The sequence below is a fragment of the Mytilus edulis genome, chromosome 14 (assembly GCF_963676685.1).
Source record: "Mytilus edulis chromosome 14, xbMytEdul2.2, whole genome shotgun sequence".
Classification (NCBI taxonomy): domain Eukaryota; kingdom Metazoa; phylum Mollusca; class Bivalvia; order Mytilida; family Mytilidae; genus Mytilus; species Mytilus edulis.
Genome location: NC_092357.1, coordinates 31,234,417 through 31,251,472, shown reverse-complemented (window position 1 = coordinate 31,251,472; position 17,056 = coordinate 31,234,417). Strand labels below are relative to the sequence as shown.

Here is a 17,056-nt window from a genome sequence, read left to right as displayed (position 1 = left end):
TGTCGCTGTATTCTTTCAAGCTTATTGATGATTGTAGATGTGAACTGGTCCCATACTATTGACGATATGATATCCCATTATTGACCTGACCATTAAAATATATGCGGTTTTCTCGCATTCCGGTTGACAATATCTCAAATTTTAGGGCCTCGATAAGTTTTTCTGGTTCCTTTAGATTTTATTACAAAATAGTGCATATTCAACACAGTTTTGATATATAGTATATATTAACTAGGTGGCTCGTTTAAATTTTTTTTTCATTCAGTTTGTTTTACAAAAAACTTATATGATATCATTAAACATTTTTTATAGATATAGGAAGATGTGGTATGAGCGCCAATGAGACAACTCTGCATCCAAATAACAACTTATAAAAGTAACCCATTATAGGTAAAGATACGGCCTTCAACACGGAGCCTTGGCTCACACCGAACAACAAGCTATAAAGGGCCCCAAAATTACTAGTGTAAAACCATTCAAACGGGAAAACCAAGTCTAATCTATATAAAAAAAACAAGAAACAAGAAACACGTTTAAATTACATAAACAAACGACAACTACTGTACATCAGATTCCTGATTTATGTTCATTACCAAATAAATAAAGACTGTTCATCCATTTGTTTATTGTATTAAAACATATAAGATAATTACATTCTTTTCTGAAATTTTAATATTGAGATTATAATATTAATGAATGATGGTTGTCAAACCATTTCTGCCATAATTACCAGGCTTCTCACAAAAGAAATCAAAGTTACTCAATTTTATTACGGCACAATATATACACAAGACAAACAAATATATTTCACAGCACAGGACAAACACTCGACTATACCACTTACAGTCACATATAACATGTAAAGTTAATGTTAAAGAGCAAATATAGCGTCTAGCCATTAAAAATGATAAATATATTCATCCCAACAGCTCGAATAAACACATGAGCTAGCCACAGTATACACAAGCACATCTTATAAATAAGTACATTAAATACAATAAAATTCATAACTCACACAGTTGTATGCGGCGGGTGGGAGGGTAAATAATTTCAACGAAAAATTTCAAATGTACCGCAAATCCCGAAACAAAGAAATATATAAGAGCGTCCTGTATCCAGGTACCAAATTGACCAATCAAAATAAGGAATAACTTCTTCCGAGTAAATGTAAACAGTGATTCACGTGGTAATTATCCATTTTTATAAAATCAAAAATTACACTATACATTGAGTCCTAATTTGCGGGCCCAGGACAATATTAGTATTTTTCCAGCACCGTCTTATATTTAATTTTTTTAGTCTTGTTTTGACCCGGTTAAATATTAAGTAGAAATTTCTTGCCAAGTGACAGTAATTTATTTGCGAGGTGGTAAGGAAGCCCGTTCCAGCGACACATCTATATACCTTAATAAAGGAAGTGACACACCTCATTGCAGGTTTGGTGACCAGTACAGTAAACAAACATGTTTATACGAGGTTACCTCAATATATAACCGAGTCCCTTTTATACATGCCATATAAAACCAACAATATATTTATCTATTTGTTATCTTTTATATGTATGCGCTGTACATAATTGATTTATACTCCTTTGGTATGTATTCCATATAACTGTGCTCCTACTTACAGGAGGATTATACACAGAAGAAGAAGCCGAGCGCCATCTGTCGTCATAATGATCGTTAGCATAATACAACGATGACATTTAACACTTCGACATTTCACACATCGACAATTCACGAATCGACAAGTCACATGTTGCAAGTTACAAAACATCAATATACAAAAAGACAATTTACCAATAAAGAATTTTGAAATCTAAATCTACAAGTTACAAATCGACATTTTACGAATGAAGCATTATGAAATTGCACAGTTACAAATAACAAACTGACAATTTACCAATAAAGAATTTTGAAATCTAAATCTACAAGTTACAAATCGACAATTTACGAATGAAGCATTATGAAATTGCACAGTTACAAATAACAAACTGACAATTTACCGATTAAGCATGTTGAAACTACAAAGGTGCAAGTTACAAATTGACAATTTACGAATTAAGCATTATGAATTTGACAACACCTAACAAGTTACAAATTAACAATTTACGAATTAACAATTTAGAAATTGCACAGTTACAAGTTACGAATTAAGAATTTTGACCCCGTTGGCTTTCCATAGTTTTCTGATGCAAGTTGCTGAGACGAATTATCTTCGAGAATTTGCATAATATATAGATCATGTATAAAGACAATTAATAAGTCTTGTTGGGCGTATTAAAACGAATCACTTCACTTAAATCTTAAAGCCTTAAGTACATTTGTATTTACGGAAAACAATAATATTTCTAAAAATATATACCTCCTTAAAAGAAGTAAAAACCTGCAATACACACTGTACACCACTGTGTTTGGTCAAACACATTATCAAGATTAAAGAAAACCAAACGAACGCACAAAATAATACTAATGGCATATACAAATATTGTAATTGTCTTCTTGCGCATGGTATCTCTTAACATTACCGCAACCGCCGCCTATTTTTGTTTCATATAAAGTCTTCGGAAGTTGGTTTTCGTGATCGTTTGCATTTTCAATTGCATTTCATATTTTATATGTTCGATTCGCTGAACCTCCATTTAGATCGATTATCAACAGATTCTGTTTGGTTGATTTTATTTCTTTTACATCCTTCATAGTTTCCTCCTGATTTTTCTGCATTTTATACACCTCAGACGTCAATAAGTCAAATTGTTCTTCCAAGCTAATGTCTGCTTCTTGTGTATAACTGGTATCAAATCTAGAACAATATTTAAGACGATTTAAGAACAACGTATCAACAGTGTGTTCTACAAAAATGCGAGTCTCAAATATCAAAAGAAATTATATGTGTTTTTATTAGCTATTTTAATTGTTTCCATAATCCTGTTGATAGAAATTAAAAACAAAAGAGTACATCATGAACACAATACACCAATTTCTAGAATAAAAATTGCACTTCAGGAACGTTCAAAGTGGTTCGTGTTTGTACGGGACAACGCTGCAAAAGATTGTGTAAATGGTATGCCGTAAATTTTACACCGACTTTCTGAATAATGGAATTTTAAATTCATGTTCAGTCACACAGAGAGTCATTTAGTCATTTGTTAAGGGACTTTCCGCTCTGAATCTTCTTCGGAATTCAGTATTATTTTGATTTTACTCTTTAGTTAACACACATATCATAAACACATCAAAGTGTAAGGTTTCTTCTTAATATTTAAGGGTCTCTTACATGTATTGATTACCCAGCCTACACAAACAAAAAAATCATTTAAAGGTTGTTTCTTCTCGGACTCTAGGAAGTGTTCTACAATTTATTGTATAGTTCACTTCTACCTTTCATTAGTTTTTGTTATGAAAAAAAAACCTAGTAAAATAAACCATTTTGAAGTGTAATTTCGTTTTTATATGTTTCAATTACTTGCTTTTGATTATGTGAAAAGTTTTTTTGCCTCTTTTCACTTTACCTACACACAATCTTTTTCAATAACGGTCGTTTGCAAAATCTGAATGCAAATGTATTTGTTGCCACTCATTTAAAGCCTAGCCCTCTAAAGAGAGAGCTAGATATACTTACTGGAGGTGTAATGAGATGCCTGAAGCTGTTACTATTAATGTTCGTTTCGGCAACATATTAACGAAATGTGATAGGAAGTACATGTGCACTAAATGAATGTCCTTTTCCAGTAAAGACAGGTATTTATTGCATTTAATTGAAAACTCTTACCGTTATCGTGGTAAATAATTTTGTTAAACGAATAAGAAATTTCCTACATATGCTGCCTTAATTTCTCAATGGAACTAACTTTAAATAGATCAAATGTAAACCGCAAAAACTTTATTTTTTTAAAATTAGGATGGTTTAGTTTTACACGGAAAAGTTCATACTAAAATTTCAACAAAAAGTAACAATTCCTTAAATTTTTCTCTTTTTTGAAGAGTGATATACATTTGGCAGCATCTTACGGTGTTGATAGATATCACAACTCGTCCGCTTTGTCCTTGTCTCTTCTGTCGTTTGGAATTTTAAGAAACGTAATCTTCGTATTACTGGTTAATTATTAACACAGGAACTGCTATACCACAAATCACGTAAAACTTTTACTAAATTCCTATCAAAGATATAATGATGGAGTTTTGAAGTTTGGTTGTACCTATTGAAAACTTATTTAAACGAGATAGCACCTGTTTACTGTTTACTATGCCTTGACATATAGGAGCGATCCTGGTTAACTTATATATTTTGCCCCTTTTCCAGTAAAGACAGGAGCTAGTAATTCAGTGGTGGTCAAATATTGTTGTGATACATATTTATTTGTTACGGTTTCGTGCATAAATTAGGCAGGTTTTTTTTTTCATTTAAATGTCTTCATTTTACCTTTGCCTTTTACAGCCGCTTATTTGGTATCGTTTTACTTATTGTTAGGGGCCGTTCAATGACCTACTGTTGTTAATTCCTGTGTAATTAGGTATCTTTTGCAGAGTTGTGTCATTGTCAATTATACGCCTTTTCCCTTTTTAAATGTTAAAATACTGTGAACAAAGTTTACACATTATGATGGCATACACAAGTCATCGAAAAATTTGAAAGGTGATCAAATTAAAAAGCATATAAACACATAGTATCAACATATACCCGTCTTTTTCAGCCTCTGTGTTTGTTGCGTGATATCTTCTTAACCGGATTGATGAATTGAGATGTCTGTACACTGAATATCTTTCCAAAATAGCTAATTGCTCACTTTCTGGTTTATTACTGATTTCTGAAATGATATATTTTTAGAATTGTAGATGTAGTGTGCTAGTTTTACTCTAAATTCGTTCCTGTTAACTTGAAATCTATACAAACAACGGTATGTTGTTTGGTCTTCCAAGTGCTCTACGAAACCACTTTCTTAATTATTTAAAACTGTTTATCAGCAATCAAAGACGGGCTTCAAAGTTACTGTGAAACTGCCTATTCTAGAGTTGGTGTGAATCAGATGTGGATACTTAACAATTCCAAAGATCTTTTAGAGTACATACAATCTAACTCTTTTTCATCTTGTAATAGTATTAAAACAAATGACTTTTCTACACTTTATATTTCACATTCCAAACTAAAAGACAAATTGAAAGAGTTGGTATTGCTTTGTTTAATAAAAACGGATGGCCAACTAAGATACACGTATCTTGTCTTTGGAAGGGATAAATCCTACTTTGTAAAGGATCACTCTGATTTAAACAAACATTCTCTAAAACTGACATTATCAAGATGCCTAATTTCTTGATTGACAACATATTTTTTTACGTTTGGAGGACGTTTTTTTCAACAGACTATCGACATTCCAATGGGAACGAATTGTGCCCCTCTTCTGGCGACTTGTTTTTTATTATTATGATGAGGCTGACTTCATAAAGGAACTTCTTAGGAAGAAAAATAAGATGTTAGCAATATTCTTTAACTCTTCTTTCCGCTATATAGATGATGTTCTTTCACTAACTAATTTTAAATTTAGTGACTATGTCGAACGCATCTATCCCATTAAACAAGAGATAAACGATACAACAGTTACAATTAAGTCGGCCTCATAACTTGACTAACATCTAGAAATTGACACTGAGGGTCGATTAAAAACAAAACTTAACGACAAAAGAGATGATTTCAGCTTTACAATTGTGAACTTTCCATTTCTAAGTAGCAACATTCCAGCAGCACCTGAAAACGGTGTATATATCTCCCAATTGATACGATATTCCCGTGCTTGCATTTCCTAACAAGATTTTGTTGATAGAGGGTTGTTGCTCACAAGGAAGCTATTAAATCAACAGTTACAAATGGTGAAGTTGAGATCATCTCTTCGTAAATTTTACGGACGCCATCACGAGTTGGATTACCGTTATGGAATAACCATTTCACAAATGATATCGGATATGTCCCTTACGTCGTAACTACAATCCCCTTATCTTTCATAGGTGACCTACCAAATTAGACGATTTAACGGATTTGTTATCTCATAAGGAACACGACGGGTGTCCCATGTGGAGCAGGATCAGTTTTATACCCTTCCGGAGCACCTGAGACCACCCCTAATTTTTGGTGGGGTTCGTGTTGTTTATTTTTTAGTTTTCTGTGTTGTGTCGTGTGTGCTATTGTGTGTATGTTTGTCCTTTTCAGTTTTAGCCATGGCGTTGTCAGTTTATTTACGATTTATGAGTTTGACTGTCCCTCTGGTATATTTCGTCCCTCTTCTGTACAATGTTGACCTGAGAAAAACGAAAAAAAAATGATTTTCCCGTAAATATATTAATAAGTTGAATCAAAATTTAAATCATGAGATAAAGACAGACACATACACATACGATTTAAAAAAAAACAAGCTATAATTTATTGTAAACTGTAAAGAAATACACATTACTTAGCTAGTCGTACATTGTAAATGGTAACATACAAGTTAATTGTTCCTCAATTTATTTAATATTAGCACGTACATAATATATATTCGATAAGGCATGACTGTAGAACTGGTATGTAGATTATATGCAGATTATAATCCTGGTACCTTTGATAACTATGTAGACGAAAGAGGTATCCCGAAAGAAAATACTTTTGAGCTATTTTTTTCGTTTTTCTGGTATTTGATCATTATACTAATATTAAAATTGTAAACACCAGCCGCACGTTTTTTTCAAATGATGTATGGGTGGCGCTAGAAGCAAACAAGAGAAGTCGACCATAGAAATGATATACGAAGCTAAAGCGTCACGAGGAACCAAAATTCCGAAAAGTGTTTCTACTTGCAGCTAAAGTAAACAATATCGGACGTAGAAAATGCATAGTATTCCGACAATTGATATTCTGCTAACAGTTTCATTATAATTATGCAAAACCCCGAATATTGAGCTATGAAAACGTCCAAAATTGACAAACTTAGATACAGAAATAAAAACACAAAAAAAACATTCGGCTTGAGTAATGCACAAATGCAATATACACCAACAAACGACAACTACTGAATTATAGGATCCTGGCATAGGACAGGAACATACAATATAATTTTACCTCGTTCCTCAATTTATTTAGTTCGTTCAGGTATGTTTTGGATATGTTTATGTTTTCTGGATAAGGAGGATTACTCATTTGACATGGGTCGGTACTTATACAACCCATCATTGTTCAATTGTACTGTGGTAGTTTTGTGTATTCTTTTCGTTCGTGTTTGCTTAATTAAAGCTTTATCGTCATTCCTTTTTTTGTTGTTGACATGTTTATTTTATTTATAATGATTGGGAACATCCCATAATGTTAACTGATGCTAACAGATGTACCCATTTTTAAAAAAGATTTTTTTTTTTACTATAATGTTTTTGTATTTTGTTTACACATTGTTGTCGATATCATGGAATAGCATACAACTGTCACACAAGTGGGAGGTTCAGCTTTAAAACCAGTGTTTTTGACATAGGAACATGCCTGCGCCAAATCAAGAAATTGACAGTTGTTATTCATTCGTTTAATGTGTTACAGCGTTTTAATGTGTCATTTGGTATGTAACTTTCCGTTTGGAATTTTCGCCGGAGTTTGTTTTATTTTTGTTTGTTATTTTATTTGTGTGCATACATTTAAATCATTTGAACTGAACAAAGTCAGTGATATATCTGGATAAGTTGATGCAAATGATAAAACTTTACACATTGTTACTTTGGATTAAACATAAAACACATCTTTTTAATGACTTATGAAATGTAGCCAAATTGAAATGCTGAATGATCGTTTCCCATATTACAAATGAAAGTGTATGACCAGCAGCGTCTTAGTACATAAACATTTAAACAACATTTATCTACCAAATTTCCTGTTTGTATAACGATTTGCACAATTGTTTGCATAATATTTTCAACTATTGTAGCCAACATGATATTTATCAAAACAATTTAAAAATTCAACTTGACAAGCACAATTCGGTAACCTAGTGAATTATGGAATAATATATATTTTACTATATTGTGCTATGTCATTGCATGAATGAGATTTGTAACTTGTGTAAGGAGGAAAAGCTTTGAAGTGTTCTGTTGATTCAACACATTATCTGTGTCGTTGCTCTTTGACACGTTGTTTTAGTAATTCGTATTGTATAAACTACTTACTAAACTTGTTCTTTGTTTCACGTTTTTTGAATAATTTACATGCTATACACATAACACACTTTTTTATGTGACTGATGATAATTAACGGAGGTATCAATGACGATCTATCATAATACTCCCGTATAAGGGAAAATCTGTGGTATTTCCAAACCAATTCATTGTTGTCTTGAACTTTGGTAAATGTATGCCTAATATATAAAAAAGTAGTTTTATAATTTATACCAGATGTTTTGCGAGGAATTTAGTGACATGAGACACAATCTAATACACACTTAAGGAGAAAAAAAACCGTATGCATAAGAATTTGCACCGTATTTGCTTAGTAAAAATAACATGTTACATTGTATATTCGAATTGAGATACATGATACGAAATGAAATTAAAATGGATCGTTCGTGAAGTATGCAACAGTTTACATATAAATCTGCAATTAGGTACGAAATAGCAATCATATTTTTAACCCCGCCACATTCTGTATATAGGTGTCTGTCTGAAGTCAGGAGCATGTAATTCAGTGATTGTCGTTTGTTTATGAGTTACATTTTTGGTTTTTCGTCCATTATTTGTACATAAATTAGTGTCATTTGTTTTCTCGTTAGAATTGTTCTACATTGTCATTTCAGGGCCTTTTAAAGCTGACTATGCGGTATGGGGTTTGCTTATTGTTGAAGGCTGTACTGTGATTAATGGTCGTAATTTTCTGTGTCATTTGGTCTCTTGTGGATAGTTATCACATCGGCAATAATGAAACATCTTCATTTTTATATATTGAATGTTTATAAACTACTATGATTGTAACATTTAAAGATACATGGTCTCCCATTCAATTTCGTCTGTGCACGGAAAGCATCAATGTTTGTAATCTTTTGAATTTATTAGATGAAAATGATCAAATGGTTAATGGTTGCAGAAAATACATTGATGGCTTTGTTTTATCTGAATTTTAAATAAACATTTATTTGTGCCCTGAATCATGTGTATTATTCTATATTGGAACCAGTAAAGAATTGAGCTTTTTTGCGCAGTAAAAAGACATATTGCACTGTTATCCAATCAGAATTTTTGTTCAGTGTTAAGAACCATTTTTCTTCACATCTAAGTTTTGAACTGATTTTTTCTAAGAAAACATTATACATATCTTTCGAAACTTTTCTAGATAAACATGATAAATAGCATATATATTATTCGGAAAAATTGTCCTAGTGTTTTATAAAGCTTGTTTATGTATAGATAGTTATTTAGAGCTTTTTTAGTATGAATGTATTGATGAACATACCCTACTATAAGTAAAACAGTTTGACTTAATTTTATAAATGTTTTAGAATTGTTGAAAAGTCATTAGTTTTCCCTCATCGTTTCATAAATCATTTATCAAAAAGATCCCTTTATCTATCCAGGCTTTGTACAAAATAGATGTTGCTCTGTATGTGTTTATTATTCCAAATACCGAATCTGATGCAAACTCGTCTTCATTTGTTGGTATAAATCTATTTTGAAAATCTGTTCACGCTTTAAAAACTTCTTCCCCAAAAGGGTTTTTACATCTTTTTGTTGGGCCTTATTAAACTAGGTTTTAAAGACTATTTTTCAGTACTTCCTAATAGCTTAGTTTACGGTTGTTTTTCAACATGTTCAGCAACCGTCTAATCCCTATTAGTTTCAATCCTTTTATACCTTTGTCAATATTTATCTTTTTCAGCCTTCCTAATTTGTGTTCAGAACATACATGTACTTTTTTTTTATCTTGTCAGGTTTGTTTTCTCAAATAAATGAGACAGTTAGTTGTATTTTTGTAAGGTTCTTGTAATGTTAAAACCCATTTTTGAAATAATTAGTGTGTTAATGATAGTTATTTTTCAAAGTGATGTTAATGTTTGATACGACCATATTTCTATTATATTTTTAATGTCTTTAATTCATAGACAATAGTTAAAAAAAGCCACAGAAAAGGTTTACTCCTAGTGATTCAATTCCAATCCCAATTGTACACACGTTGTGTCCTGACTATAATTATTATTCCCTATCCACACCACCTTTGTTTTGTCCAAGTTCATATGGAGATCAGCAGATTTTTGAAGTTAGCGGATAGATGCATCTCGAGATTTGGGTAGTCAAGTATTATTGATGTATAATCTGCGTATTGGGAGATAATATATTCTGTGTCATCAATTTTATTCCTCTAACTTCTTAATTGTTTCTGATTAAAATTCCAAGAATTTCATCCAATTAAAGATGTGTAAGGTGATAAAGGGCTCTTTTGTCTACTGTCTCTTTGAGTTTGAAAGAAATATGATAAAAGAATAGATTTGGGATACTGATGAGCTTATATGTGTGTAAAAGGTCTTTATCCCATGTTTCATAGAGTGTCCAAAATTAAAAAAAAAGTCTTATAATTCATTGTTGAATTTCCATGATATGGAATCACAATTTTTTTTCTACAATCTTTGAGAAGGAGAAGACCTGGCAAATCAAAAAAAAAGTTCAATTGGATTTATCTCTCTTATTTATTACATCAATTGGAATTATAGCCCTTACATCATTGACCTAATGAAAAATGAAATTTTAGTGGCTTTATAAATCCTAATATATTTAATTTTTCACAGTTTCAGATTCAATATCTAAAATTTATTTGGTTAGTATTGTCCTTATATTGAATTTGTATATAATAATATGCATTATAACATAATCAGGATAAATTCGTTACACATGTACAGAGTTCAATTGTCCTAATACGGAATGTATTGGGGCAATAAAAATTCATATCGGGTTTAGCTTCGCCTCTGCTAAACAACTGTATCCTAGTTCATCATGATGTTGTATTCAAAAAACTTATTATCCACCAATTTATCATGCACTGTCTAGGTTTATCACCCTTTGGTAAACAATTAATAATATCCTGCTTTTGGCGTATTTACAATTAACCCTTTTTGTAACCACTTATACAGGTCTGAAAATTAATGTTCCTAAATTTGTCCATAAGAATTTAAAAAAAAAATTTGTTAAGCTATCTGACCCTAGACTTTTCTCAGTTTTCATTATACGCAAAGCTGTTGTCAATTCATTATAAGTTATCTCTCCCTCTTAAGATTTTTTTAAAGTATCATTTTGTTTTTCAATATCAGAATCGGGAATTTCGCTATTAAGATTTATTTTACTCAACTTTTCTGTTTTAGTATTCAGATTTTTACAGTAATTTTTGGCCTTTTCTAATATTTTTTTCTTGTTTACAAAATAATGTCTATTGAAATGTTACTTACAGAATTCAGAGAACAAACTGTGTTTTATGCATCTTATAAAAAGAAGGAAAGAGATAAAAGGGAAAACATATAATTAGAAAAAAATCAGAAAATTATCTTAAAAGAGGAAATTTAGAAATGAAAATAAACACCATAAATCTGATTTTAGAATAATAAAGAAGGAAACAATATGAGGGGATACTATATCAGATCAAAAATGCAACGGACTGACGAAAGATACAAAATTTTAATGATCTTTGATTTAATCATTTATTTAAGAAATAAACGCTATGATTTTCGTTTACTATTAAATTAACAGTAAGTGATAAGATGTACTTACGAAAACATTGCAATCAGAATATTCACAAGAATTATGTGTGTGACTACCATGTAAACAGCCAATAACAAAGTATTTATCTGGTTGACTTCTGGACATCGAGCTAGTGTACCATTACGATATAATAGTGCATCATCGGTACAAGTAGATGGCTCTTTTCCTGAATTACAGATGCAGATATACAGATTATGCAGCTTTGCATAGTACTTGGTAGGTTTCTTGTTGTTTTTAGTTTTGTATGTTGTTTCTTGTGTACTTTTGTTTGTCTGTCTGTTTGTCTGTCTGTCTTTTTTCTTTTTAACTTTGCTATCGTCGAACTGTTTTCGATCTATGAGTTTGAATGCCACTCTGGTATCTTTTACCCCTCTTTTGACCATACCGAATTTGTTTCATCAACATATTTGGATCGATTTTGATATTGATATTTTTTTTATTTTATTAGAACAAAACGTACTTTTTATGTTGCCAAGTATGACAGTTTATCACCCGCATGAATAATTGATAAATAATTCCATAAACTGCTCGTAGGTAATATGAATCTACTCTAAAACGATCGAAATATAAAAGAAACGCACAAGTTGATAATTATTTAACGATGTAGATATCAGGAATGACTTTTTTATGATTGGTCAAGAAAGGTTCCGGTATTGGCTCTTGGCCTGACGTTAAGCATGTGTATTTCAATTCTCGTCCGTCGTTTAGCCGAATACTAAGTCACTCACAGTCATATCATAAATGTCCTCGGAATTGTATTTGGCTGTGAGTGAATAGGTTCACACACCATAACTGTAATCGTAAATAAGATTTGCCATTGCAAATGCTCAGTGTTTTGGCTATGAGTGTTTTCTCGAATACAAATACATTGTGCTATTCTATGGCATGTTTGAACTTTGAATAATCTGAACCAATTGGCTAATCCCATATTGTAAAATCAGCTGTAAAAAGTACGAGACATGATAAAATGTAAACCAATTCAAACGAAGAAATACCACAATGACCTGCTTTTCTATATCAAAAATTAAAAAAACAAACAGGATAAAAATAGACAGACAGAAACCAACGACAACAACTGATTTGGGATAGTCAAATACATAGTTCGACGGGGTTTAAATATTTGTGGGATTTTACACTCGGTATTGGCTTAGTACAGTTTTCAAAGACTTGAGCGCATTCGCATAACAACATGTTATTGCCAGCTGCTGGTGATTGCTTGACTCAGCACACAATAAAAAAACATGATAAAAACAAAACATTAAATACGGATCGTAGATTACAAGCTTATATAAGCTAGTTCAATGCTAATAAATAATAACTTGTGCATACTAATTTTTTTTTCCAAGAGTGAGGTTACTCCCCTAGATGATATAATTGTTTAAAAGTAGACTTCTTATTTACCTGCAATATTGTCTAGGAATAGCTCGCCATATAACTGCCAATATGGCATGTATATGATGTCTTTAAATAGTTGAAATCCTGGTTCGGAATTCGGAAACATTGTTGCTTGGTAAATGACTCCGAAACCAAATAAAAACACAGCAAATATTGAGACAAAGAAAATGATGTCAAACATCTGAAAAAACAATAAAAGTCATAATGTAAACATGATTATAATTACAAAATACATTACAAATGAAAGAAAACTCTACTAACTTCCCTTAGCTAAACAAAATATAGCTCCTGTGATTTCATTTTTAGTAAAATTTGCTGATCTTGTAGAAACATAAAACCGTTACATGTGATACAATTTAAATAAAAGAAGATGTGGTATAATTAAAAATGACACAACTCTCCACAAAGGGCCAAAATGACACATACATTATCTACTATAGATCACCGTACGTCCTTAAACTCTGAACAAAGCCCATACTGCATATCCAGCTATCAAAGACCTTGAAATAACAAATTCAAATCAAAACTAGAAAACTAACGGTGTAGTTCAGGTTTAAAAATGCACGAAAAACAAGTATGTAAAACATCAACAAACGACAACTACTGAATTACAGAATTGGGTCAGCCACATTCATAGAGAATAAAGCGATGTTAAACATGTAAGCGGAATCTCAACCCTCTACCTTACCTGGAACAGTGGTGAAACAGTGCAACGTAAGAACGAACTATACAAATCATTTGAAAGGCTGAACTCATCAGACGGTTACAAATAGAAATACATCTAGCAAAAAAGGCACAGTGAACGTGGCTAGGTTCTTGAATATTCAATAAACAAAAATACACAAGGTGCAGATCTGAAAATACTCACAGCTACTGATAGCTATTCAAGTCTACATTAATAACAACTAATAGGAAAATTATGCATCTGAGACTAAATTATCAATCAGTACATATAGAACATGAATTTAGGTTAAAACATGAACGTCATAACAAATCAGAGGAAACATGTGCATAACCAAGGTACAGAATACGAAAAATTATGATCATTTTAAAATGTGCATTTGCACACAACAATTATATTGGATTTGCTTTAAATTTACTGCTAACAACATCAATATTGATAACAATAAAAACAATATTCAAAGGTATAATTACAAGGTTGAATTGAAATAAACCTTTTAGAATGAGTTTATTCAAAGGATCAAAAGGTTAACAAGGAGAGTTCCTCAATTGAAATAAACTTTAAAACTGCATTTTCATGCTTATCACATTTTGTTTGTTTTAACTAAGGAACGATACATATATCAATACTGTAAATACGGTCCTATGCATGCAAGCATAACTGCAGTTTACATAACAATTAACATGACTGAAATTTATAAAGATTCTTCATACAACTAAAAAGAAATAGCTTTTTGTTGCGGAACAGGTTAAGTACAATTGTCAAGTTATGAAAATTTGACCCGTCCTATTATATAGTTATCAAAAGTACCAGGATTATAATTTTATACGCCAGACGCACGTTTCGTCTACATAAGACTCATCAGTGACGCTCAGATCAAAATAGTTAAAAAGCCAAATAAATACAAAGTTGAAGAGCATTGAGGATCCAAAATTCCAAAAAGTTGTGCCAAATACGACTAAGGTAATCTACTCCTGGGGTAAGAAAATCCTTAGTATTTCGAAAAATTCAAAGTTTTGTAAACAGAAAATTTATAAAAATGACCATATAATTGATATTCATGTCAACACCGAAGTGCTGACTACTGGGCTGGTGATACCCTCGGGGACGAAACGTCCACCAGTAGTTTTGTTGTTGTTGCCTTTGACCTACTTTTCATGTGTTTGAATTGTATTGTAACAATAAAGACATTAGAACAAACCAAACAAATACCATAAATCTTTTATCTTTTGAAAAAGCATGTTTCACTGTACGAAGGTTCGAGTTCACATCGCATGATAAGTGTGCGCACGAGTTCACATTAAGTAACTGATTTTACACTGAGTAATATGAATATTTTGTCAAAGTTTAAGTTAATGGACCTCGAAAATTTGCATCGTTTTGTGTGCATCGTTGTGTTGGAGAATTAAGAGGTAGGGGTAAAGTGTTTGAAAAAAAAAATATCTAAAAAAAAAAAATAAAAAAAAATGTGTTATGAGCCAAGAAATATTTGTTTGTTTTTTGACAATTAAAGGGAAACAATATATTCGACTTGATTTTGCCTAACATATTTCTTGTGCTTCTTAGGTGTATAGAAAAACAACAACCGTAAATAAGACACACCCACTCAATGTAAAAAAGAAGCATTAGTTCATTGTAATTACTTATGACTTTGGAGAGCTAAACGCAACATTATGCAATAAAAGTATAGTAGCCAACAAAAGTAACACTAAACAAGGTTGAACTTAAATTTTCAATGACTATTAAATACAAAAAAATGTAAAATTATCTTATGAAAAAACATTTATTTGCAAATCAAATGCATATGATTAAAAGAATCTGACCAAATTGAAAGTGTTATTGAACACAGTGGTCAAACTTATTTAGTGGAATATGATTACAATAGCTGGTACCGAATTTCAAAGATTAGACTCAAGTATCCAAATAATGAAATGCATTCAAATTTTAATTTCTATGGTTATAGTTGTATGTTCCAATATCGTTTTTCGAATTCTTGGGTGGCAAATGCGATCTTTTTGATTGATGATAAAAAAAATCACGTACTTGCCCTAAATCAATGATTTTGATGAAAAACACTCTGTAAATGAAACATCAGTTCAGGAAATATTTAGGTACAGTGTATCTAATTTATTTATATTTAAATAATACATCGTCTTGTATCGTCATTTTTGTTGATTTGTAATTTATGCTGTTTAGATAAGCTATCCATGAAAGGTTTTAACATGCCTTTCATATTTTGTAGTGTTTATACACGATTCGCTACCAAAAATAAAGAATACACCCTATTTATGGTTGAGTCACGGAATTTGGGATTGATAGTAGTGAGTAGACTCCCATGTAAACATATGATTTCCTTAATAATGACTAATTGAACATGTCTGGATAATGTTTGATCATGCATTCAGAATTTATAATGCTTAGCAAATATGTATTTTCCAGAAAAAAACCTCTTTCCTTTCAAAGGCACAACATTATAGACTTAATGAAACAAAATCCGATCGGTCTTGCATGAGTATTGAAATAAGATATCGTCAATGGTGTGATATATTTTGGATCACCATCAGTGAAGAGGTAACATTTAATTTTGATTTAAACAAACAAGGCATGAACTAATTTAAATGAACACAAATGCCATGTTAAGTGCGCCTTCATTTAAAATTCGCAATTTATGTCTAAAAAGAATGTGAGAATAAATGATATACTTATAACATCTTTTTTCAGCAAGGTTACAATAAAAATGTTCGTTAATGCCATCAATACTAACTGTTTGGCTGTTTAATATTTTTACACATATAATATTTAAACTTACCATTCTTCCAATCATTATAACTTTTGGTCCAATGTGTTTTGAAACGAGGAAAAACTGCATGCTGTTGATGATAAATAGTCCTAAAGTAAGTGAATACACCATTCGAGCATGAAAGAAGTCATCAGCAGACAAAGTCAATCGCAGCAATACCGATGTTATAAATAGACTGTACATCACAATTTCATAAAATGTCCAAAATGAAAACCAGGTCATCAAATTCCAGGACATTTGCTTGATACCTAAAGCCTGAAAATATTTATGTATTGAATAAATAATCGTGAATCAAAAACAATAAATACATTGTCAATGCGTCAACAATCATATATACATTTAAGCATATGCATGAGCAGACAGCGATGTTGCATTAAAATACCGTATAGCGGGTTATTTTCGGGTCTGTAAAGTTTTGCAATTTTCATTAGACAATGAATA

The 17,056-nt window shown here is 31.4% G+C and overlaps 1 protein-coding gene across 1 annotated transcript in view; it reads right to left on the bottom strand.

The window, feature by feature from the left end:
• Positions 1-610: 610 nt before the first annotated feature.
• The window catches only part of LOC139502917 (transient receptor potential cation channel subfamily M member-like 2), a 69,052-nt gene continuing 52,606 nt past the window's right edge, over positions 611-17,056 (bottom strand). The window contains exons 22-27 of the mRNA XM_071292584.1: positions 16,625-16,870; positions 13,140-13,314; positions 11,748-11,904; positions 8,172-8,359; positions 4,681-4,807; positions 611-2,802 (exon numbers count right to left, since the gene is read on the bottom strand). Of these exons, the coding sequence (XP_071148685.1) occupies positions 2,607-2,802; positions 4,681-4,807; positions 8,172-8,359; positions 11,748-11,904; positions 13,140-13,314; positions 16,625-16,870 (1,089 nt within the window). The 3' untranslated portion in view covers positions 611-2,606. The remainder of the gene's footprint in view (positions 2,803-4,680; positions 4,808-8,171; positions 8,360-11,747; positions 11,905-13,139; positions 13,315-16,624; positions 16,871-17,056) is intronic.